Genomic DNA, 27,947 nt, shown 5'->3' with positions numbered 1-27,947 from the left:
TAAAGGAAGGAATATATTTGAAATTATCAACAACGATGATAAATTTTGTTAATTAGTTTATTCTTTTAACTATGACGATTAGTTCAATGTTTCATTTTTCTTTTATCGTCACGATGATAAAAAAATACAAATGCAAAAGAACAAAAAAGAATATAATTCATATTAATCAAATACTTGTCTAATGGCACCTGTCGAATCGTGACGATAAGTGTGTTCACCGTCACTTATTTCAAATTGTGGAACAGTAATAATATTTCTTTTCCTTCTTGATTTAACTTCACCACCATCACCATCATCACCATCCTCCTTGTCCTCCTTCTCCTCCTCCTTTTTTTCCTCTTCGTAATTATCATCGTTTTCGTTTGCATTTTCAACATTTAGTTCATTCTCAATTTCTTCCTCACCATCGGGCACATTATCATTCGTATTATCTGCCATTTTTTTTTTTTTTTTTTTGTTTTTGTATGTGTATTATATTTTGGTACTCTTTTTCTAGTTTTCTTTTTTCTTTCTAGATAACAAAAACAATCAGAATGTACCCTTTTTTGTATTTTATTGTAAACCTGATTGAAAGTTCAAACGATAATTCTAATCTCACATTAGCAAAGATGATAAATCTATAAATCCTCTTTATGTTTTAGTTTTTTTGTCTCTTACTTCCTTACTTTGTTAATGTTGATAACAAGTACGATAAGAATAATGACGCAATTCTGAAAATCTGACGATGAAGTAATTCTTATTTGATGTACTACTAATTGTATTTTATACACGTGTGTATAATTATATTTTATATAGATATATATATTAAATTATATTTACATGTATTTGTCTATATTAATATATCAAATCAATTTGATTAATTGAAATTAAAATAAAAATTCAAATGAATTAATGAAATAATTAATAAACAATGTAATGAGTTTGTAATTTAAAAAAAAAAAATATTTTCAAGTATTTCAATTGAATTTAAAATAATATGATTACACGCACGTATACATATGTAAATTCATAATTACATATTCTAGTATTCGATGTAACTTTGTTATCTCAGATTTAATATCAAAAAAGAAGAAAAAATAATTCGTAGAAAATACTCGAGATGTGATATACGATCTAAATTAAAAAAAAAAAAAAAAGAAAAGAAAAAATCAACGAATAAATCTTCGATCTTTTTGATTTGATAATTAATCGAATACTCACCAAAAAAAAAACAAACAAACAAAAATAATAAAAGATATGACAGTTGATGTTAAATTTATTAGATATTATGTTGTAACACAACTTGTTGCAAATGATTTAAAAAATAAACTCACACCTATCCCTTGGATGGATTGATCTCGAATGACCGTTCTATCTTGAACAACTCCAATAACTATAGTACATATATGTATATATATATATATATATATATATATTCAGGGCCAGAGAAAATGTTAAAATAATCCTTATTCTCGGTAATTCCTTACTTTTTTATCAAATTGCGAGTGTAAATATCGGATAAAAGAGATAAGCTTTTAAACTTTATCATTTATTTTCTACTATAGTTAGATTATCGTTTATAAATATAATAATTCTAATACACACGTGCTACAATAAAATGTGCATAGGTTTTTTTTTTTTTATTTTCTAACTCAAGTACAAAAAAAGAAAAAGAAAAAGCAATTTAAAAAAAAATAATAAAAATAAAAGAGTAAAATAAAGTCATTTTGGTTATCGTTTAATCGCAAGGTGAAATAGTTCGATTTAATTTTATCACTTAAGCACAGGAAAGAAAAAAGAACACTATAAAAAAAATAATAATAAAAATAAAAGGATAACATAAAATAATTATTTAACCACAAAGTGATATAGTTTGATTTAATTATAATACTCAAATAAAATAAAGGAAAAAAACACAATAAAAAAAATTAAAAAATTAAAATAAAAAATAATTATTTAACCATAAGGTGAAATAGTTTATTTAATTTTAGCACCCAAAAAAAGGAAAGGAAAAAAAACACAATAATTAAAAAAATAAAAAATAAAAATATAAAATAATTATTTAACCACAAAGTGAAATAGTTTGATTTAATTTTATTACTCAAATAAAATAAAGGAAAAAAAACACAATAAAAAAAATTAAAAAATTAAAATAAAAAATAATTATTTAACCATAAGGTGAAATAGTTTATTTAATTTTAACACTCAAATAAAATAAAGGAAAAAAAACACAATTAAAAAAAAAAAATAATAATAAAAAAATTAATATAAAAATAAAAAGATAAAATAAAATAATTTTGATTATCATTTAATCTTAAGGTGAAATAATTTGATTTAATTTTAGCCATGGTATTTCAACCCGTTTCTCTTTCACTGTTCTTAGTTTTTTTTTTTTATTCTTTCCACTTTTCTCTTTCTATTTCTGTTCTTCTTCTATTTGAGAACCGAATTTATCGACAAGTCAAAGAGTCAGCTTGAGGGAGAGAGAGAGAGAGTGGTTGGTAGAAAACGTTTCAAGATTCTAACTCGAAATACACTTCGACGATCCTTTTCACTATCTCGTGTGTTTCCAACTGAATTATCTCGACAAAACGAACCACTTCTCTGTTTAAACATTGTTCCCATTATCGTTTGAAGTATTTTTACGATCTAACCCTACGATTATATTTCTATGTATCCTACAAGTCATTACACAAATTTATAATCTTTGTCTTTAATAAAATAAAAACACAAAAACAAAAGCAAAAAAAAGAGAGAAACGTAAATAATTCAATTTCATAAAAAATTTTCAAACGAATTAATTTCAATAAATTTTTGTATCCATTTCTCGTAATTTTTCTTCGATGTTTAAATAATTGGTTACTGGGGTATTTAAAAACAAAAAAGAAATAAAATTTTATAAAACCAAATACAAAGATTTATTTTAATACAGGAAATGAAGGAAGAAAGAAGTTTTGAAAAGATTGAAAGAAAAAAAAAAATTGTTGACAAAAATTTGGAAACAAAATTGACAAATTGACGAATGGAGAATTTGAATTTAAGTTTTCAATGTTTATATTACTCGGAGTAGTAAATTTTCAATAAAAAATACTAATTGAAATTGCAATTGTTTACCAAAGGAATTAGATGGAGGTTTGAAAGAAATTTGAAAAAATTGAAAAAAAAAAGAAAAAATTTTTGACAAAAATTTGGAATCAAAATTGACGACTAGGGAATTTTAATTTGAATTTTTAGTTTGTAGTTTATATATTATATTACTGAGAATAGTAAATTTAGAGTAGAGAATACTAAATGAAATTGTAATTGTTTATGAAAGGAATAAGATTAGGGTTTGAAAGAAATTTGGAAACAAAATTGACAAATTGACGAATGGAGTATTTGAATTTCAGTTTTAGTGTTTATATTACTCGGAATTGTAGATTTACAGTAGAGAATACTATTAGGTGGTTCAGAAAGTCGTTTCGTTTTTTGCTGCCGCAATAATGGCATTAGTTGATGCAAACCGACAAATAGTAACACATGAGATCGATAGGAGGTTAAATTTATCAAATTCAACTATTTATGACCACTTGAAAGGTTTAGGTTTAACCTCGAAGCAAATATTATCTTCATTTTTACAAAAGAAAAATAAAACGACTTTCTGAACCAACTAATAATTGAAAATGTAGTTGTTTATGAAAGGAATTAGATAGGGGTTTGAAAGAAATTTGAAAAAATTGAAAGAAAGAAGAAAAATTGTTAATAAAAATTTGGGAATGAAATTGACGAATAGTAATTTGAGTCTTTAGTTTTTGTTTTTTTTTTTTAGTTTTTATATTACCCGAAATAGTAGATTTTGAATAGAAAATACTAATTGAAATTGTAATTGTTTATGAAAGGAATAAGATTAGGGTTTGAAAGAAATTTGAAAAAAATGAAAGAAAAAAGAAAAGTTGTTGACAAAAATTTGGGAACAAAATTGACGAATAGGAAATTTCAATTTGAGTTTTTAGTTTGTAGTTTATAAATTACTGGGAATAGTAAATTTAGAGTAGAGAATACTAAATGAAATTGTAATTGTTTATGAAAGGAATAAGATTAGGGTTTGAAAGAAATTTGAAAAAAATGAAAGAAAAAAGAAAAGTTGTTGACAAAAATTTGGGAACAAAATTGACGAATAGGAAATTTCAATTTGAGTTTTTAGTTTGTAGTTTATAAATTACTGGGAATAGTAAATTTAGAGTAGAGAATACTAAATGAAATTGTAATTGTTTATGAAAGGAATTAGATGGAGCTTTGGTTAAATAATTAAAACCGTGTGTGAGAAAACAGATGTGTGTTGAAGAAAGATAGGAGATCACTGACCCGTGATCAAACTCACCGTAACCATTTACAAATTAGATCTGTTAACTCTCTCTCTTCTCTCTCTCTCCCTCTCTCTATTCTCTCTCTATTCTCTCTCTATTCTCTCTTCTCTCTTTTCCCACTCTTCTACTGAGATAATTCGTTTAAGCGTTCAAGCTGGAGAATGGTAGAAAGCCGAGTTACGTTTGATGGAAAATATATAGTTACACTTCGTAACAAACAAAAAGAGAGAGAAAGAGAGAGAGAGAGAGAGAAATAAAATGGTTCGAAAAAAAGAGAAAAAACAATAAATAAAAGAATACAAAATAGTATAATGCATTACAAATAGATTTTTCAAAACGTGTTCAAACTGTAACCTAGATCACCAACACATAGATAAATATTATTACACTTTTATCGATTAATCCTTTTATACTATAAGTTATTTATAGAAAAAAAGTAATAAAAATCAAATACCAATGATTATATTTCATTTATTATATTTGTTATATTGTTGTTTTTTTTTTAAAGTTCTATCATATTTTTTAAACGTACATCGTAGTACTAACAATAACAAATAAAATTCGATTATACGAATTATTATAATTATTTAATTAATTGAATATTAATAAATAATTATAATAAATACAAATTTATAAAATATTATATATTAAATAAAAAATATATTATAAATCTATCTTCTAAGAAAGACAATTGAGTTTTTAAATATTTATATAATAAATAAAATATTAAATATTCGTTTATACAAATTATTATAATTATTTAATAATTTAAATATTATTAAATAATTATAATAAATAAAAATATATAAAATATTAATATATTAAATAAAAAAAATATATTATAAATATATCTTATTAGAAAAATAGTTGAGTTATTAAATATTTATATAATAAATAAAATATTAAATATTCACTTATACGAATTATTATAATTATTTAATATTTTAAATATTATTAAATAATTATAATAAATAAAAATATATAAAATATTAATATATTAAATAAAAAAAATATTATAAATATATCGTATTAGAAAAATAGTTGAGTTATTAAATATTTATATAATAAATAAAATATTAAATATTCACTTATACGAATTATTATAATTATTTAATATTTTAAATATTATTAAATAATTATAATAAATAAAAATATATAAAATATTAATATATTAAATAAAAAAAATATTATAAATATATCGTATTAGAAAAATAGTTGAGTTATTAAATATTTATATAAAAAATAAAATATTAAATATTCGTTTATACAAATTATTAAAATTATTTAATTAGTTAAATATTATTAAATAGTTATAATAAATAAAAATATATAAAATATTAATATATTAAATAAAAAAAATATTATAAATATATCTTATTAGAAAATATAGTTGCGTCATTAAATATTTATATAATAAATAAAATATTAAATATTCGTTTACACAAATTATTAAAATTATTTAATATTTTAAATATTATTAAATAATTATAATGAATAAAAATATATAAAATATTAATATATTAAATAAAAAAATATTATAAATATATCTTATTAGAAATACAGTTACGTTATTAAATATTTATATAATAAATAAAATATTAAATATTCGTTTATACAAATTATTATAATTATTTAATTGTTAAATATTACTTATCATACGATTAAATAATAAATTATACTACTCACTGTTTAATAAGATATATTAACATTGGCAAAAAAAAAGAACCTTTTTCTATAATGTAACACCTGTTAAATTAATTAACTCTTAAAAATTTCGTGTACCTGTAATCATCCTTGAATCATTTCAGATTAAAAATTAATTAGATATAATATTCCGAAAAAAGGAGTTGTCATTTATTCTTCAAAAGATAAATTCGTATTTCAAGTTGAGATATTGAAAAATTCATTTTCCAAAAATATTAAACGTTAATGAGAAAATCGATTAAATAATAATAATAATAATAATAATAATAATAATAATAATAATAATAATAATAATAATAATAAAGTAAAGGTAAGGTGAGGAAAGTTTGATTAGTTCGGTGTTTTATTCCCACCCTTTTTCTTTTCTTTCATTTCTTCATTCCTCCATTTCTTTTTCTTTTTTATTCTCTTATCAAATGGTTTTCAAATCACAATGCGCGTACCTTTGGGATATACCTCGAACCTTGAACGTTTTCAGCAGATTTTTTTCTTCGCGAAAGGTTCGTCCTTAAAGTGCTGGTGGTAGTTTTTATTATCCTATCACACCTTTAAAACCCGTTTTGGACGTTTGTAGAATTTTACATTCGATTTTGTGGACGTTCTCTCTCTCTCTATCTCACTCACTCTGTCACTCTCTTACTCTCTCACTATTGGATTTGCAATTACTGATCTTCCTCTCGTGGGAGCCACACCTGCGAATGATTGAAGACGCGAGAAACGATCTCTCTCTCTCTCTCTCTCTCTCTCTTCTACCTTTCAAATAGAGATATTATATATGTCTCTCTGTTCTCTATATCTAACTCACTCTAATAAACGTAATCTACCATATGGTGACACTACCAAAAGATTTTCTTCTTTTTTGTTTATGTTTATATAACATAGAAATATATTATCAATTATTAAGGAGAGAATTATCATAAATAATTTCTACTGACATGAGTTGTGTTAGTTTCAAAGTATTTTACAATGATTAAGTATTGTAAACATATATCATTTTTTATTAGAATAACATAGTTATTAATTAATCAAGTTTTGTATTTTTATTTTTATTTGTTTTTTTTGTTTTTTTCTTTGTTTGTAATTAGAAAGGGGTAGAATCTTTTAATTTAAGTATTAAATTTGAATTTGAATTTTTTTGGGGAAGGATATGAATGGATTTTTAATGAGCATTTATTTTTTTTTTTTTTTTATAAATCAGGAAGGTAGAATTTTGTTTTTAAGTATTAAATTTGAATTTGAATTTTTAAAAGAATAATTTAATATAAAATATAATAAATATAACTATATTAAATAATATATCTATTAATAATATTTCATATTTAATATAATACATTATATTATTTAATATAATTATATAATATATTAAATTTCAATTTTTATTAAATATAATATATAAATAATATAATATATATAAATTTAATTTTCTCATTTAATATAATTATATTATATAATTATAAATTATATAATAAATATAAAAAATTATAGAGACGGATTTTCAATCAACATTTATGTTAAAAGTTACAATTCTAAATAAATTGCATATCTTCTTTAATTTTTTTTTAAACAAAAGCAATAATACGTATATATATATAATAAGTGTATATTGAAATATGTGAAATTTTTTCTGATATAATGCCAAAGCTGAGCCACTTGTTAAACATGTTCCCTATCGAATATCATTTTAAAACTATCTTTTACAACCCAACCACCCAACCACCCACCCACCTATCCACCTTCCTCTTTTCTATCGAATAACGTTTGGTAACTATTACTTTTATCGATTTTCCAAAAGTAACGTAATACGTCATTATTATTATTATTATTATTATAATTATCGAACGTCAAGAAATTACTAAAATGACGTTGGCTTTCCAAGTTTCAAATTCACAATGACGCTTCATAAAATCAAGTTTATCCAACTTACTTTAAGTTTTAGTATAAAGTTATAATATTAAGATGGAAATAATGTTAGAAGTATAGTATATATATATGTATATAACACAAGGATAACATCAAAATGAAATAATGTGATTTTCCATGACGACCTTACCCAACATGGATTTATTCATTCGCGTAATTTCAACATACTAATGTGTGTATGAGTAATACACATAAATACATGTGTATATTATGATACAAATTATGCATCAGTCTGTTATGTGCGTGTGTGTACATATGCATTATTAACAATCCGTCAAATCTCTTATTTTTGCATTGTAGTTTTTATATTTATTTTTTTTAATAATATTCAACATTATATGAATATTTGAATATTTTAAAAAGAATAGTAAAATGCATTGCTTGTTTTTCATTTTTATTTGTTTTTTTTATATTCCCTCTTTTATTTATTTTTTTCTCTTTTTAAATATTACATTACATTATTTATTTATATATAATTATTATTATATATAAATTTATAAATATTAAATATACAATACAATATTAAATATATAATTACTATTTAATAATTACTATATGTTTATTTTTAATATATATTTATTATTATTTATTATTATATTTATATTACATATAAATATGTAAATATTAAATATATAATACTATATATTTATTTTTAATATATATTTATTATTATTATTTATTTTTGTATTTATATTATATATAAATATATAAATATTCTATAGAATTATTATATATTAATTATATAATTATTAATATTATAAATATATAAATATATATTACACATAATAAATATAGAATTATTTTTATATTTTTTTTTACCAAAAGTAACTTAAAAAAAAACCAAAGAAAAATAATAATTAATAATTCATAAATAAGAATTATTGTATCTATATGTATTATGCAATTAAACATTTGATATTTTACAAATTATAAATTATTATAATATTTAAATGATATAAAAACTTAATTAAAATCAAACGAAGAGATTTTTTATCGTTTTATCGATTAAAATACTAGAATACTTTTCTTGTATGTTATGTATATATATATATATATATATATATATTATGGGAATCTATTCTATGGGAAATTACGTTGAAGATAAAGATACCAAAAGGAAGGAAGAATAATATTGAGTTTGTTCAACATTTAATGAACTTCTCACGTATCGTATAGTTCGCATTTTAGGTGACCCCCCAAAGGGCACATTTGCACTGTGAAATTCCACTTTCCAGAGGAATATTTGTCGATGTCACGCCATTCGTCGATTTGCTCTAGATTTTTTTTCTTTTTCCACTTTTTTTATTTTTCTTCTTCTAAATTCTACTTTCTCTCATTGTTACTTTTTGAAAAATAACCATCAACCATTTTGCTCGTTTGCTCGTTTTGCCCATCTCTGCCGCACCCTTTTGCTATCCAAATAAACGAAAAAAAAAAAAAAAGGAAATCACACATACAGATAGATACATACATACATACGAATAAAGTAACAACACCCATTTTCCTTTTTTCCAACCCTTATTCTCTCTTCTATAACGTCCCAACCATCTTTTTTTGTATTCCCATTGTATTCGATTGACAATTTCGTTTCTTTTATCGTACCTACCGATATGGGCCGTGTATGTGTTTTCTCACATTCTTTTGTTATTTTTCCCTACTGCACTACTACTATTACTACTATTACTTGATAACGCACACTTTTAAATCGTCGAAGGACAAGAAAAAAGGAAGAAGATATAAAATATCTAACAATTTCATTTGGATCCAATAAAAATCGAACGAACGAGGAAAAAACAATCATAATTTATTATTATATATGGTTTTGTTGAAATCCTAGTATAGCATGAAATACAAAACAATTCTATTATTTGTATGTTACAATCCTATATTTCGTATTATTATTTAACAGGGAATTATATGAAAATATTATACAATACATAATTTATTTTATGTATATTATATATTTTTGGTTATAAATCCTAGCATATTATTATACCTATTATTAATTAATTAATTATTTATTATAATTCATCGTAATCGTATTATAATTAATACGAAATTATACGAAAATATTATACATAATTAATTATAATAATAATATATACATATATAATTTTATTTAAATCCTAGCATAGAACGAAATAAGAAAATTACAATTATTTGTGTATTACAATTCTATATTTGGTATTATTAATAACACAAATTTATACGAAAATATTATAAATAATTTATTATATATATATATATATACTGTTTATTAAATCCTAGAAAATCACAAAATAAAAAAATTTAATTATTTGTATGCTATCATTAATAATACGAAATTATACCAAGAAACATAATATATTATTATATAATTAATTATATGCATATGTATATCAATTTTTATATTTATATTCTATATATATATATATATATATAGAATATAATATATAATTATTAAATTAATTATATAATTAATTTATTAATTATATTAATATAATATATAATTAATTATATATATATTTTTGTTTAAATCCTTGCATAGCACGAAATAAAAAATATTTAATTATGTATATACTACAATCCTATATTAATAATACGAAATTATATTAAAATTAATACTTTACTACTATTACTATTATTATTATTATTATTATTATTATTATATATTTGTAGAAATCTTATCAAATCAAAAAATAAAAAACATTTAATTATTTATACGATATTATTTACAAACAAATATCTCCTAATATTTAATAATAACCTTTTAATATTACTCTAATTATTATTTATTATAATTAAAAAATTTTCTTCTGTGGATGATTGAGAAAAGAAATATTCTAAAAGTATTCTACAATATATATATGTGTGCCATTTTCGTCATGTTAAATATAATATTTTAATAAACATAGTCAAAAAGAAGAAAAAGAAAAAAGAAAATAGAAAAAAATAACTTACGTTAGAAAGAAAAGTTCACTATGGATAAAGATTTTTTAATATTCCTTTCTATTTGAAAGAAATCAAAGTAGTACTTTATACGAGTTTGTTGAACAAACACACTCAAACGAAACTTTTCGTTCTACCATATTCACCTCGTGTTTACCTTCATTCTTTCCTTTTTTCGAACTTTTCCTTTCTACTTTGATCTATTCTTTTTCTTTCTACTTTCCCCATATATATGTCATCTCTTGTATTTTAGCAAAGTCATTGATAAAAATAAAAATAAAAAATATAGAAAGAAAGAAAATCATTTGACGTATTGTATTAAAAAAAAAAATAAATAATAATAATAAATGAGCGAAATGCGATATTTATTATATTTTGTTTTGTTTATTTATCAAATTGATTGGTTTTACGTGTCGACGAATATTTATTTCTTTTTTTTTTTTTACACAAAATAAATGATAAATAAAATTTTCATTTCGTTTCGATATTCGCATATTCGCATGATTCTCGTATTGTATTTCTGTTCATTAACTGATGTATTTTTTTTTTTTTTTTAACATATTATATTTCATTATTTTGCATTATGAACAATTTGCATTTCATGACAAGATGGTTGATAAAAAATAAAAATATTTTAACATTATAACAGAGAATGTTAAAAGATCCTATAACAAGAGTTGAACTTACTGGACATTATTTTCATTATTATTATTATTATTATTATTATTATTATTATTATTGTTATTATTATTATTTGAATTGAACCTTTGTAAACGAACAAAATCCCAGTAGGCGTATATAGTGAAATTTTCGAATTAAATCATCCTTTAATTGGCTTACCTTTGAAGCATGACTTTTGGTCAACTGATGTTTAATCCAATTGATGTACTTAATTATGATTTTACTCCAATTCCTAAATCGGATTGTGAATGGAATTGAAGCGTTTTAGCGTAAATAACCGATTAGATTAAATCGTTTTGGGATTCGAGCAAAGCATTTTGCATATAAAACCTACAAAATGTATATGTATAATACTATCTCCTTTTTTATTTTATTTTATTTTTTTTAACGATTAGAATGAAAAAATATTCTTAAACAAATATTTGTGGATAGAGAACAAAATTTATCAATGATACACATGAAAGATATATATATATTTTTTTTTATAGTATTGTAGATCAATTTGATAAACGTCCAGTTTTGTTAATAATAAAATTGGAAACGTTATACTACTATTTATTTATTTATATGTTTTTTATTTTTGGTTATTGGAGTGACAAATATTAGAACAAATATTTGATAAAAAAATGTTCTAACGATACACGTAATAAATCAAATTTTAAAACGTCGAGTTTTTGTTAATAATAAAATTGGAAACGTTATACTACTATTTATTTATTTATATGTTTTTTATTTTTGGTAATTGGAGTGACAAATATTAGAACAAATGTTGGATAAAAAAATGTTCTAACGATACACTTAATAAATCAAATTTTAAAACGTCGAGTTTTTGGAAATAATAAAATTGGAAACGTTATACTATTATTTATTTATTTATATGTTTTTTATTTTTGGTAATAGGAGTGACAAATATTAGAACAAGTATTTGATAAAAAAATGTTCTAACGATACACGTAATAAATCAAATTTTAAAACGTCGAGTTTTTGTTAATAATAAAATTGGAAACGTTATACTACTATTTATTTATTTATATGTTTTTTATTTTTGGTAATTGGAGTGACAAATATTAGAACAAATATTTGATAAAAAAATGTTCTAACGATACACGTAATAAATCAAATTTTAAAACGTCGAGTTTTTGTTAATAATAAAATGGGAAACGTTATACTACTATTTATTTATTTATTTCTTCTTTTTGGTTATTGGAGTGACAAATATTAGAACAAATATTTGATAAAAAAATGTTCTAACGATACACGTAATAAATCAAATTTTAAAACATCGAGTTTTTGTTAATAATAAAATTTGAAACGTTATACTACTATTTATTTATTTATATGTTTTTTATTTTTGGTAATAGGAGTGACAAATATTAGAACAAATATTGGATAAAAAAATTTACTAACGATACACGTAATAAATCAAATTTTAAAACGTCGAGTTTTGTTAAGGATAAACTTGAACTACCATTATTTTATTTATTATTTTTATTTTACTATAATATTTTACTATATATATTTTTTTATTTTAATATAATATTTAACTATATATGTTTTTATTTTATTATAAATTTTACTATATATATTTGTGTACTGTTAGATTCAAATATTCCCGCCAAATGCGCATGTCACTTCTCCTAATACATCCTATTAGGGAATTTTTAATTTTCTTTTTGTTCTCCCGTCTGAGGCCATGTAGCTTCCGCTTCTTATTCTTTTCCGTTCAGTCTTTATATATACTTCTTACTAACATATGATCTGTACGTTTATCTACTCTTGTTCATTCAATCTTAATAAATACTCTCATGTTTAAGTTAAATATATTCTCATGTTAATTAATTACTTCCACTGGAAAATATATCTTAACATATACTTTAATTTTACTAGAACAATTATTCGATCAAAAAATTCATTAACTATACATAGAGTAGATCAATTTCTGAATTTTTGTTAATAACAAAATATTATTTAGCTTAAGGGTTCATTCTGGTTTCTACGCCGAAAAAAAAGGCTATTTTCACGATTTTTTTTTAGGCTTTGTAGAATACATATACATATGAAAGTTGTTGGGTATGATAAATACACTCTAGAAGTACAAGAAAAAATTTTTTTTTTATTGTTTTTAACGTTTTTTGACATCCAAAATGGCTGACAAACGTGAACCCGTCAAAAAAAGGTATGCTGTTGGCGGGCATCGAAATTTGAGAACGGGTGGTCTAAAACAAAAAAATTAAACGGTTTTAAATTTAGTATGACAATGGCTATCGGGTATGCTAAAACTATCAATTTTTATGAAAGCAAAACAAAATGACAGCCATTTTTCGAAAAAAAAAAAAATCGTTGATTTTTTTCGCAGTTTTTTGTGAAAAAAAAATAGTAAAAATTAATATTTTGACTTGGTTGTAGCATGCGAGATAGCCATTCATGTGTAGAGTATGTGGTTAAAATTTCAGAAGGATCGGTTGAGTAGTTTCGGAGATATCATGCCCGCCAACCGAAAAAACGTTGTTTCGAGAAAAACGCGTTTAAAGTTTCTTTTAACAAATTTTTAAAAAGTCTGACTCTACCTTATTCTGCGATGCCTGCACCATACAGTATGTCTTCTGCTTCTTCAAAATACTCATTTTCTTCAACTCTAACCTTTTTTCGTTGTGTCCTGGCCTCTTTTAAAGATTCTCCGCTCAAACGATTGGCTGAACGCACACGCGTGTTGTCGCGGTGACTAGCGTAATTGACTGCGATAGGGCCAAGTTTTATCTCCAAAACGTGCATTATTTTTAGTATTGGATCAAAACCTTCGTTAAATATACAAGCTGCCAATTGACAAGCTATTTCCACAATTTTTTTACCATTAAATAGATGTTTAGGCACCATAGCCCAAACGCATTTGTTGAAGCACTCATTATTATTTTGAGTGTTGCCACCTAAACATCTTTCAAGCATTTCTGGTTTTGTCAGGTCTTCGTACACTGGCTTTAATACTTCTTGGACATCTTTAGCGAGAGGAGGAGGATGTTTATAAGTATCAAGGGTTTTAGCTGCCTCAACTTTACGATACTTACACCAGTTGCTAGAACAGTATGTATGTTGCGGGTCATCATCAGTAGAAATTTTTCGATAGTACCCCGCCCAAATTTCCTTTCTCATGTTCTCAATTGAATTTTTATTTCTTTGAACAGCTAACCCATAGTTAGTTGACAATTCCTTCATCAACTTTATAGTCAATCGTTGAGTTTTAATCACTGGAACACTTTTTTTAATAACTTTTTTCTTTTTTACAACTTTCTTCGGTCCTTTTTTTGCAGCAGGTTTCTTGGCTTCCGCTTGTTTCAAAGCTTTTCTCTTTTGAATCAGTGCTTTTCGTGCTTCATTAGCACGGTTGAAAACTCGTTTGGCAACATGTAAAACACACTCTAATTTTTTGATAACAAAATCTTTGCCGTAGGGAAAAACATTTAGCAACATTTGAAAAGTTTTTGTGGCGCCATCGCCGATATAAAAACCATATTTTACGGAGATCTTCTTGAGTGATCAAAGAAACATCTCCACGATACCATCAACCTCCATCTTCCCGGCACTACCTTCATGGTTTATCGTACAATGCGTTTTATGCTGTTCGTACCAGGCAAGATAGTTTACTTCCTTCACTTTTCTTTTCCACATCTCACATCCCTTACAGTAAGTTGACCTTATAGAAACGACGACAATTTTTCCACTGTATTTTAAAATTAGAAAAACTATTCCAATCAACGAAGAGAATCCTCTTTTGGCCCAAGAGCCGTCGCCAGAAACAGACAGAATATTCTCTGGTTCTCCTCGTATCTTGTTTTCGAGTTGCTCTTTGGTGACGGCTTTATGCGACACTACGTTAAAAACAGTATTGACCGCGATTAGTATAAAGTCAACGATTCCATAATATGCAGAGATACTTAAACCTTTTCCGAGGTCCATAAGTTTGCAAAACATATTTATACCATGCACACCAATACCAAAAAACCTTTCCAAAAAAAAAGAATATAGCGAAAAAAACTGAATACTAGTTTTGTTTTCCTACACCATTCTGAATAATATGCAGAGACATTTCCACTTAAACAACCGTTTATGGTTTGTCTCCTCTCTCTGTAATATCTCTGTGTTTGGGTCGCAAAATAATATACTTAGACTGCTCGGATCGTTCTAAAATTTTTGTATGATAATTCTACATATGTCTACTTTCGAAAAATGCAAAAAAAAAAAATTAATTTTTTCAAAATTATAAACCAGAATGAACCCTTAATCCATATACTACAAGAAACATAAACTATTCAACTTATTTCTTTTTTATTTTTTATTTTTTATTTTGGGAGAGATGGGAAGGGTGAGGGGTTTAGGAAATGAAGTTTCCCTACGATAAACTAAATGTTTCAAAGTTTAATATAACAAAGCTCACCTAGACTCCAACTATGTGCGAAAAGTTACGAAAGCTTGTACCACATATACGAAACGATATAAACAACTTAAAGCACTGTCAGAGCTTTGACAATAAATGACCGAACGAGAATATCGTTTAACAAAACCGAAAGAATTCTAAATCGAATAATAATAATAATAATAATAATAATAATAATAATAATAATAATAATAATAATAATAATAATAATGAGTGTCCGATCAAAATGATTAATTATAATTGGATAAATGAAAATAATTCTATTAAAAAGACAAAATAATTAATCAAAGTAACTCTTGTGTTTTCAAATTTCACACGTTTTCTCTTTATCCTTTTGATTAAATAAAATGTCAAACGATTTGTTAATATTTTTTGTTGTTTAATATGATAACATTTGTCAATTATTTCATTAAATCATTTTCTTATCTTATTATACATAAGTTTTTTTTTATTAATAATTTTTTACCTGTCCAATTTAACTAATTTAATATTAGAAAATTATTATAATTATTAATTAAATTACATGTATTATATATTAATTAAAATTTATTTAAAATTAATTACCTGCTTGATTTAACTAATTTAATATTTAAAAATTATTTATAAATATATTATATATTTAATAATTAAATTATTGTATATATATATATATATATATATATATATATATATATATATATATATATATATATGTATATTATATATTATTTATTTTATATTATAAATTTATAAATATATTATTTATGAATAATGTTTTTTAATATTAATTAAAATTAATTTTAAATTAATTACCTGTTCAATTTAATTAATATAATATTTAAATGATTATAAATATATTATATTTTCATTAATTGATTTATATATATAATCTATATTAATTATTTAATATATGTATTTATAAGTTTTGCTTTTTTTTTTTTTTTTTTTTTAAAGGAATGACAATAATTTTGTTTATAAAAAATAATAAAAATTTGAACAAAGAAATGTAAACGTTTTTCAATGTTTTTTATTTCTAAACTTTAAAGAGGCATCACATACCAAAGCAAATGTTGAGGGGATATGCGATAAATTTTCCAAAAGATTCGACAAGAGATAACGGCAGTTCGATCAATCTTCAAACACGGTAACCACCTACAAAAGTCTCTATCGTTCTCTGGAGAGAGATTGCGAAGGTCATCGGGAATGATAGATACATTATGTGTCCCTATACCTTCAAAATATACCCCAAAAAATCTCTTTTCGATGACCGATTTTTTCAGATATCTAAACGTTAACTAACAAACTTATCTTTCTAACACTAAACTTATCTAAAATCAAATGATTGTGTTCTACTATAATTTCAAAAAAAAGAAATAATTAAAACAATGCATTAAAAATGCATAAAATGTACATTTTATTTATTTATGCTATTTTTTTAAAAATAAAATACAATGTTTCATTGAGAATATAAAATTGTAAGTGAACAAATAAATTTATTCATAGATAAATAACAATACCAAATGTACGAACGAATAATATTGCAATGATCAGTTTGATAAAACAAATAAAAATAAAAGGAAGTTGTGGAATAACAAAACAAAGTAATACAAAATCGCGAAACTTATCTTTAATTAAATGATTGTGTTCTACTATAATTTAAAAAAAAAAAAAATAATTAAAACAATGCATTAAAAATGCATAAAATGTACATTGAATTTATTTATGTTATTTTTTAAAAATAAAATACAATGTTTCATTGAGAATATAAAATTGTAAGTGAACAAATAAATTTATTCATAGATAAATAACAATACCAAATGTACGAACGAATAATATTGCAATGATGAGTTTGATAAAACAAATAATAATAAAAGGAAGTTGTGGAATAACAGAACAAAGTAATACAAAATCGCGAAACTTATCTTAAATCAAATGATTGTGTTCTATTATAATTAAAAAAAAAAAAAAAATAATTAAAACAATGCATTAAAAATGCATAAAATGTACATTTTATTTATTTATGTTATTTTTTAAAAATAAAAGTGAACAAATAAATTTATTCATAGATAAATAACAATATTAAATGTACGAACGAATAATATTGCAATGATGAGTTTGATAAAAGAAATAAAAATAAAAAATAAAAATAAAAGCTAGTTGTGTTAATGAAACAAATTAATGCAAAAAGCTGCGAATTTATTTCATTCATCAATTTATTCGGTTTTTAAATGAGTGAGATCACAATATATTATGTAAAAAAAGAAAAAGAAAAAGAAAAAGAAACAGAAAAAGAAAAAAAGAAAAAAAAGAGAGAGAGAAAGATTTCTTTTTAATTGGGAAGAAAAGGAAAGAAGCACGTTAACATTCGCAGGAACGTGAGCATTTGCGCGAATACCGGAATCCACAAATTGGAGAACTTCCAAATAACCCTGAATATGGAAAAGAGATGGTAGTGATGGTAGGTTGCTTCCCCAACTGAACCCATTTTCTCCTTCCACCTCACATACCAAACTTTGACTTTTATTTAACGACGAATATTGATCAACACGGACAAAAATACGGGTTTTTTTAAATGTTACTTTTATACACATAAAACCAAAAAAACAACAACGAAAACATTTTTGTAAATAAAATTAACTCTTTCGTGGTATGAAAAAGTGTCACACGTTTTGAATACGTACAATATATAGGGTGGTACCAATTTATTTTCAATTTATAACAAAATATTTAACACTTTAGGGTGCAAGGAATGTTAATTGTGAGTTGTTTTTTTTTTTTTTCAAGTACTTGAGATAACTTAAAAAAAAGATATTTTAAATAAAAGTTGATCTAGTTGATCTATTTTTGATTGACTATAACACTGATATAAGAAAAAATTAAATGACAAATATATTTTTTTGTAATTTATATAAATGAATTTATATATTTATATTTGTATTTGGAAATTTATATTTTATTTTTTTCTAAATTTATATTATATTTATATTATATTATATATTATATTATATATATATATTACATTATATTTATATTTATTTTTATTTGTATTTGGAAATTTATATTTTATTTTTTAAATATATATTATATTTATATTTATATTTATATTTATATATTTTTTTTAATTTTAAATGGCACCCTCTATACTTTTAATCTTACAGTATTAATTAGTATATATGTATATTTAATACACACGTAATGTGAGTGTAATACGATTCCATAAAGATTTAATCGAATTATCATACTATTATTACTATTTTCTTTTCCTTGAATAGTATATACTACCCTGATTGAAAAATGTAAAGAAAAAAAAAAGAAAGAAGAAAATAATACTTTTTCGAATGCCATTAAAATTGCATCAGCATTACGTTAAAAGTACTATGAACGAATCGGACGCATTCCTTTCGGACAGATAACGAATTCGAATTCGTCCGCGATAGACGGACGCAATTTCCTTTCTGAAACGTGTCTAGTTAAAAAAAAAAAAAAATAAAAAAATAAAAAAAAGAATAAAAAAATACTCCCAATGGTGGTGGTGGTTGGTGGTGATGGTGGTGGGTAGGATCAAATAGAGAAAGAGATAAAAGATAGAAAGAGAAATGAAGAAAAGAAGGAAATAAAGGGAGAGCACCGGTGCTTTTCGATAAAAAGAACCACCCCCTCCCCTACCCATCTACCCACCCCACCCCTCAGATGTCCCTCAATAAGAAAAATGCAATATCCGTTTAAAGGAAATTTGTTATCGGGGTTGAGTGTGTGAACGGCAACGATCGATGCTGTAATTCTCGCAAATCAAGAATCGATAGATACCAAACCATTCCCATATGCCTATGGGATAAACCATAATGATCAAATCAAACTAGGATGGATAGGCCACGAATCATAGTTTTAAATGATAAAAAAAAATTGAAAAAGATACAAAATTTACAAATGTTGTTTGTAAAGTTTAAATATAAGTATAAATATTAAATATATATTAAGTATATATTTAAGTATATATGTATTAGAATAACCATGTGAAATATGATAAATATGGTGGTATATGTGAAATATGGTGGTAAGAAAATAAAAAAAAAGGATGGAAAAAATAAATCATGTGATTCAAATTAACATTTACCCTTGATGTAATTAATATGTAATAAAATTATTATTAGTTAATGAAGGGAACACACACACAAACACACACTAACAGGATTTAGTATTTGCTTGCAATGAAATTTTGTAAAATAATAAAGAATAAGACAATTATTCTTTGAGAAAAATATGTTATTAATTTAATAACAATACAGTTACTAGATTAATAACTTAATTGTTCCTGTGTTAGTCGCCTTTTACGACAGGGGGAACAGTTCGTGGTACTATTCTTTCTAATCCGACAACCACACGGATAATTATTGGTCAATGAAATGTTGTTAAATAATAAAGGATAACAAATACTGGAATTCATTGTCAAAGAACTGCAGAAAAGTAAAGATGGTTTTCAGTTGAACGGGACAACACAATTGTTGACATACGCGGACAATATTGCTTTGTTAGGGGACAATGAACAGGCATTAATTAATAACACAAAAATATTAATAAATAATACTAAAGATCTGGGACTGCAAATAAGCGCGGAAAAAACCAAATATATGATAACCGATAGAGTTCAGAATAGGCCTAGTACTGGAACTTTGGTCGTCCGGGATAAAACTTTTGAGCAGGTCAGCAACTTTAGGTATATTTAGAATCGATCATAAACCAGACGAATGAAATTAACGAAGAACTTAAAAAAAGAATCAATCTAGGCAATTCATGTTTTTATTCGGTTAACAAATTACTCAGCTTGCGGTTGCTGTCTAGGCGATTAAAAATCAGGATATACAGGACAATCATCCTGCCGGTAGTCCTTTATGGTAGCGAATCGTGGTCGCTTACGTTACGGGACGAAAAGAAATTTAGGGTTTTCGAAAACAAAGTTCCTCGTAAAATCTTCGGTGCAAAACGCGATGAGGAAAAGGGTAAATGAAGAAAACTCCATAACGTTGAAGTACATCGATTGTACAACAAACCGGACATTATCAACGTCGTAAAATCACGCTGATTAAGATGGGCTGGTCACGTGGCGCGCATAGGGGAGGATCGAACGGCGCACAAAATATTGGTCGGTATACTAAACGGGAAAAGACCACTAGGTAGACCGAGACGTAGATGGGAGGATAATATTAGAAGAGACCTGAAAGAAATAGGATACGAAGACCACGAATGGAAGGATTGCGTTCAGGGACGGGAACAATGGCGGGATTTGGTATTTCCGGCAATGAACTTTCGAGTTCCTAATGCCTGTTAATAATAATGATAATAAAGGATAACAAAAACTATTTCTTCAGAGAAATATATATATATATAACTAAAAATATAACTCTATATAGTTATTAAATTACTATACTAATAACTTAATATAAAATAACTTTACAAAAAAGAAAAAGAAAATATTTTAATCGATCGAATATTTTCCCTTTCCTCTCGTTTTATTGGATTTCTTTTTTACCAAGCGTGTTGTTACCACCAGTTATTATTAACGTGTATGTAAATGCAATCGCAGTTATACCGGGTGCCGATTTCAAATCTCCATTGAAATTTATTGCGTTTAATTTCCGTTAAAATATCGACCCTTTGTGGCGAACCACAAAAAAAAAAAAGAAAAAAAGAAAAGAAAATCCTTGTATATTCTTCTTTTACTTTTACTTTACTGTTAACATTTATTCTATTAATATCTATTATTTATTATAGTAATATATTTATTATTAGTTATTCTATTTTTTCATTGCTATTTCTTTATATTACTTTCTGTTTTATTTTTTTGTATTTTATTTTGTTTTTTGTTTTTTATCTGTTACATAATTATCGGAAAAATGTTTTCTAGCTGGGTTTTCTTCCATACGTCGTAGAAAATCTAATGCAGGGATTCTCTTTTGCACGCGTTTCTTTCTCACAATCGAATAGACTTTTAACCTTAGAGAGAGGATGAGGAAGAAAACGAGAGAAAAAGGGTTGAAATAGGAGAAGGATATATAAGAAAGAAAAAAAAGAACGAATAAAAGTAAAGAAAACAAGAGACGTGTGTGTATATTGAATAGAGGAAAATGTCCGTCCTATCGAAGTTGCTGCAGCATACGTAAGAAGCTTACGTTGCTAAGCTTTTTCTTTCCTATTTTATTTTTTATTTTTTTATTTTTTTTTTTTTTTGATATAAAATAAAAAACAAAACAAAAAAATATCCAATGTACACGTAACTTTACTTGCGAAATTTCTTTGCAACAAATTTCTACAAGGATTATTTTTAATCTCGTTCAATGACATTTATTATAGAATAAATGGAAATGGTCAAACTATTATTTGGGTTATCGATTTTAACGAAAACCTTCAGTTTAATTCGGGGATTCGTATACTCCTTATCGAATTCCTATGGGAGTATTATTAGTTTCACGAATATGTATGTATATATACGTATATATGTGTTTGTGTGCGAAGTATTCGAATGATCTTCCCTCAAAATGGAGAAACGTTCCACTTGATGTATTTCAGAACGCATAACTTTGATATATAAAGAAAAGAAAAAAATAGTAAAAGAATAAGAAAAGAGATAGATAGAGAGAGAGAGAGAGAGAGAGAGAAAAGAGATAAAGAGAGAGAAAGAGATTATGTTCAGGACAAGAATTTGAAATGTTTAAAACAATCTTTTCTCTTAAAAGTAGTGGTGGTTTGTGGTGGTGGGTAACCACTGTTAACACTTTGAAGTTTAATGATTCGTTTCACGATTGGCGGCTAGCCAAAACTAAATAATGAATATATATTTGATCCTCATTCTCAAACACACACACACACACACACACACATATATATAAATAAATATAGAGTATTCTTTTAGGTTTTTTCTAATATTTTTATCATAACCAATCATTATTTCGTGTATATGTTTCAATAAGAAATTATGATTGATTTTTTTTATTAGAAAAAATAATTTTTATAACGTACTATATATATATAGTATAATTACTAGTATATAAAGTTACTTTATATATAAAGTACTATATTTAAAGTTATTTTATATTAAGTTATATTTTATATTTAATTTTTTATTATTTATTTTATATTAAATTATACTATATATAATTATACTAGTATATATATATATATTAGTACATAAAGTTATTTTATATATATTAAGTTACATTTTATATTAAATTATATTTTATTTCATTATATATATATATATATATTTAAAGTTATTTTATATTTAACTTTTTACTATTTTATTTTATATTAAATTATACCATATATAGATAATTATATATAGTATAATATATATATATATATATAGAGTATATACTAGTACATAAAGTTATTTTATAATATTTATATATATACTATTATGCAAAAATAATAATAATAAGAATAATAATTAAAAAAATATGCATTTGATAAAGAAATCACAATCGGAATTTTATTTTATCCCTGAATGGGAATATTGTCTTCCCTTTGAATAAAATAAACAATTTTTTTCCCTTCTCATCGAGGGACTAGAATAATTCACACTTCGATAATTTGATTGTAAAAATTCGAACGTTTAAAAAGAAAAGAATAAAAAAAAACACTTTTTTTTCATCGTCATCGACGCAGAAATGAAATGAAAGAATGAAATTCGACGCTTACAACCATTTCATACATGTGTGTGTTCGTGTGAATTTATTTCATTTGCTTTTGTTATTATATATATATATATATATATATATATATATATATATATATATATAATATATTATATTTCAAAAGAAAATCTGATACGACAACGAGGATGAAAATAAAAAATAGAAATATAAAACTAGGAAAGAAAGAGACTTGGTTTTAACACACACATTTTTCCATAGAAAGTGCATTTCTGAATTCGATGAAAATTGACATTTCACGTATGTTGAATATAAGAAGAACGTTTCAAGTTAAATTCCAATTTTATTTCCTCATACTTATTTTTCTAAGCTTCTTTTTATTTTTTTTTTTTCAGAATCATTCGTATAAAACCGAATGCACGTAATTATTGCAAAAAAAGAAAAAAAAGAAAAAATAATGAAAGTGTTAAGTAATTTAATTAACAATTACAAGTTGATAGTTTCAACCTATTTATTTAACCATTTGAGTGCTATGAACGCATATAAGTGTTTGTTAATATTAATGTAAAATAATGTAATGTTTATATTAATTAATTAAATTAAATTCACAGAAACAGAAACTTTAATTATTAAATATAATTTATAATATTAAAATCTAATTATAATAATAAATTATTTCTGTTCCTACAAGAAATTTTAGGTAAAAGTATTCACCACTCAGAGGATTAATTATTTGAATAAAGTTTTTTTTAATATGATTTACTTTTATGTAACATTTTTCTTTTTTCTATTTTTTTCTTTTTTCTTTTTTACTTTTGTGCATAAAATACGCCGTCAACATTTTACTGAAAGAGGGACTTTTGAATTTTAAACATTTTGTGTATAATATTATACTATGTGTATGTAAATACTACGAGTTTACGTGTACGCGTAAGAAAATGAAAAAGATCTACTCGAACGAAGCTAACTTTATCCTAAGTTTATGTGAAATTGTAAATTTGATATCCTTACTTGATATACTCCTGAACAAAATTTACACTTTTTTCAAGAAAGTTCTTAGGAAAAAAAAAGTTACTAAAAACATATATTTTCTTTCTTTGTTACTAGTTTCGTTTGAATTTAAATATTTTTAACTAGAAAGAGAAAATTCAAATTGTGTGAAAAAAAATTCCAATTCAAATGTATGAAAAATGAAAAAATAAAATTCATAAAAAATGTTTATCATTACGTACATGTACGTGTCTCTCTCTCTCTCTCTCTGTGTGTGTGTGTGTGTGTGTGTGTGTGTGTGTGTGTGTGTGTGTGTGTGTGTGTGTGTGTGTGTGTGTGTGTGTGTAAATTAAGGGGAGAAACTGAAGATAAAAATACATAGTAGAAGAAAATATATTTACTGGCAAAATATAGTAACTTATAATGTTTCTTGATAAAATATGGTGAATTTAATTATGCAACCTAACGCATTGAAATTAGACCGATTAAATATTAACTTCATATATTTGTACATTTATTTTCAGAGGTACTAGTGGCATTGATATCGATTTGCGAAGAGTTGACATAGATCAATGCCCATTACCACCAGAATCTAATCAACTCAACATATTCGCTGCCAGTGACAAATGTAAAAAGCGTACCACCAAGGTAATATAATAATAATAATATTAATTAAATAATAATATAATTACAAATAAAAAATAAAAATAATGCCATTTTGATTTTGTATCAATTTATTTTCATTATATATTTGATTTTTATTATCTTATTTTAATTTTATTTTAATTTATTTTATTTTATTCTAGTGACAAATGTAAAAAATGTACTACCAAGGTAATATAATAATATTAATTCAATTATTATTAAAATAAAATTAAAGAAAAATTAAATTAAAATAAATTACAAATAAAATTAAAATAAAACAGTTTCTATTTTTTATTAATTTTTTTTTAATATTAATTCAATATATTTGACTTTTATTATTTTATTTTATTTTACTTTATTTTCATTTAATTTAATGTAATGTAATGTAATGTAATTTAATTTAATTTTATTTTATTTTATTTTATATTATTTATATTAATTTTAAATTTTAAATTTTAATATGTAGGGAAAATTTGTTTTCTCAACATTTTTCATATTACATTAAATGATACCGAATTTATTTCTCTCCTGTGAATTAATATTGATTTTTAATTCGACGAATTTAATTTAAAGAAAAGAGACCAAAAATCATATTAATATTTATCAATTTTATGAAATAATCATCGATCCCAAAAGTTTCGTACTCAAATTGCACCTAACAAACGAAGGAAATGGGAATGAAAATTTCGACATTTTTATCTCGAACGAAATTACTCAGATATTTGTTTGTTCGTTCGTTCGTTCGTTCTTATCACTATTATTTCTTTCTATTTTATGATTTTATTTCTATGTTTTATATATCACCGTGACAAAAACGAAAAACGAAGGTTCCCAACGTTTCGTCGTAACATGAGCCACACATGCAAACACACAGAAACACACATTCACATATCCATACATAAACAAGAATGCATTCTCTCAGTGCTATGCAAATTCCAATCGTAAATATTCGAATTCAACGATACGGAGTGTATCCCGATTGATTTCTCAACAACCAATGGAATTTATTTTACCCGAATACACGATTTAAAATGCATATCTATATGTAAACGTAAAAAAAGAAAACAAATGAACAATACTTTAATAAATACAAATAAAATCCTGTATATATATAATAGTAGGTATGTATATATATATACTAGAAATATACGAAATTAATATTTCTAAGAAAGTAAATGGGATAACAATAAATTATGTGTTTGTTTACATTAAAAAAATTAAAAAAATAATAAATAATTATAATAATAATTATTATAATTTTATAATATTTCTAATTATATTTTAATATTATTAAATATAATTTATTATTAGAATCTAGTTAATAATAAACAATTCCGTTTCTATGAAATATTTTAGGTAAAAGGGGGTTAATATTCCTAAGAAAGTAAAAGGGATAAAAAAAGAAAAAATCTTTCGATCTAAGAAGAAGAAGAAGAAAAAGGAAGGGAATAAAAAAAAGATATGAAAGTTTTTAATCGTACGATAATAAAATATTCTTTTTTTTATTTTTTTATTTTTAGTGCGTCGCAATTCCTGGATTGGGATTTCGTCGTGGAAGTTATCGATGTGTATGCAAACGTGGATTTTATTACCCTGACACGAAGTCAACCAAACGTTATTACAATGGAACGGTGATCGAGGAAGAGTATGAAAAATTGATGATGGTATGTATGTTATCACAATGCTGTATCATTCTCTCTGTGTTCTATGTTATGTCTTTTAGTTAGATCATCGTAAAACATTTCAATTTGATTCTAATCTATCATCATCATCTTCATCACACCCACAACTCGTTTATAGTACGAGATATAGTATACTACGGATAAGTCATAAGATAATAATGTTTGTCAAATTTATTTTTCTTGAAAAGGGGACATTTATTTTATCAGAAAAAAAGCAAAAAAGAAACAGAAGAAAAAAATTAAACACGTTAAAAAATATTTGTACACAGGGAGGGATTTGATATTTGCAGCAATGAACCTCTGAGTTGCTAATGCCAATTATTAATAATAATATTAATAAAAAATATTTGTTTTGAAGTTTAACGAAACTATTATATGTACTGTACTTCTCTTTTTTTTTTATTTTAGGAATAAATAATAAATTTTATATATACTACGAATAACGCATAAAATAATAATTTTTGTCATATATTTTTTTAAAGAGGACAAAATAAAAAAGAAAATAAATTAAATAGGTTAAAAAAAATAATTTAAATAAGGTAAGAAAAATAAATTAAATAAGTTAAAAAATACAAATTAAATAAATAATATTGAAAGAAAAGATTAAATAAGTAAAAAAAAATATAAATAAATACTATTAAAAAAAATAAATTAAATAAATAATAATAACATTAAATAAATTAAATAAATAATATTAAAAAAATAAATAAATAAAGGAAATAAATAATAGTTAAATAAAACAAATTAAATATTTTGTTAAAAAATATTTAAGCGATTAGCTTAACAAAGCAATTATACTTCTTCTTTTTTATATCTTAGAAAAAAATCTTTATAAATATACAAAGAATAAAAAATATTGAACAAAACAATCTGATATTCACGTGTAAAACAAGATGGCTTATTTTTTTATTTTCATTTTTTTTTGTTTGAAAATAACGTTTGCCATACGTTCGAAGAAAATCGTGAAAACTTATTCGCGTGAAATATCTTCGTCGTTGTCTAGTTTCTAGACGTGTAA

General features: G+C 23.7%; 2 protein-coding genes across 10 annotated transcripts in view; one reads left to right on the top strand and one right to left on the bottom strand.

Annotated features, from left to right (window-relative positions):
* The window catches only part of LOC107070049 (metabotropic glycine receptor), a 146,136-nt gene that overhangs the window by 84,633 nt on the left and 33,556 nt on the right, over window positions 1-27,947 (top strand). For all 6 annotated transcript variants that reach the window (XM_015327887.2, XM_089173199.1, XM_089173197.1 and 3 more), the window contains 2 exons: window positions 25,127-25,250; window positions 26,768-26,911. In XM_015327887.2, the coding sequence (XP_015183373.2) occupies window positions 25,127-25,250; window positions 26,768-26,911 (268 nt within the window). The remainder of the gene's footprint in view (window positions 1-25,126; window positions 25,251-26,767; window positions 26,912-27,947) is intronic.
* Window positions 40-6,734, bottom strand: Ir87a (Ionotropic receptor 87a). Of its 4 annotated transcripts, XM_089173202.1 has the most exons (3): window positions 1,316-1,347; window positions 599-718; window positions 40-511 (listed from the first exon to the last, which is right to left on the bottom strand). In XM_089173202.1, the coding sequence occupies exon 3, from the start codon at window positions 436-438 to the stop codon at window positions 163-165; it is 276 nt and encodes a 91-aa protein (XP_089029328.1). In that variant the 5' UTR covers window positions 439-511; window positions 599-718; window positions 1,316-1,347; the 3' UTR covers window positions 40-162. The 4 variants fall into 4 exon arrangements, with proteins under 4 accessions (XP_089029328.1, XP_089029329.1, XP_089029330.1 ...); XM_089173203.1 differs by lacking the exons at window positions 599-718; window positions 1,316-1,347 and adding an exon at window positions 6,473-6,734; XM_089173204.1 differs by lacking the exon at window positions 599-718 and having other exon boundaries at window positions 1,316-1,358.

The sequence above is a fragment of the Polistes dominula genome, unplaced genomic scaffold, assembly GCF_049000335.1.
Source record: "Polistes dominula isolate Pdom_NZ unplaced genomic scaffold, Pdom_raw_medaka scaffold_35, whole genome shotgun sequence".
Lineage (NCBI taxonomy): Eukaryota > Metazoa > Arthropoda > Insecta > Hymenoptera > Vespidae > Polistes > Polistes dominula.
Note: the sequence above shows the minus strand (reverse complement) of the source record. Positions and strands in the feature narration are given on the sequence as shown.

Coding starts and splice junctions, on each gene's coding strand:
- Ir87a (XM_089173203.1), bottom strand. CDS start 438: ATGGCAGATAATACGAATGATAATGTGCCCGATGGTGAGGAAGAAATT.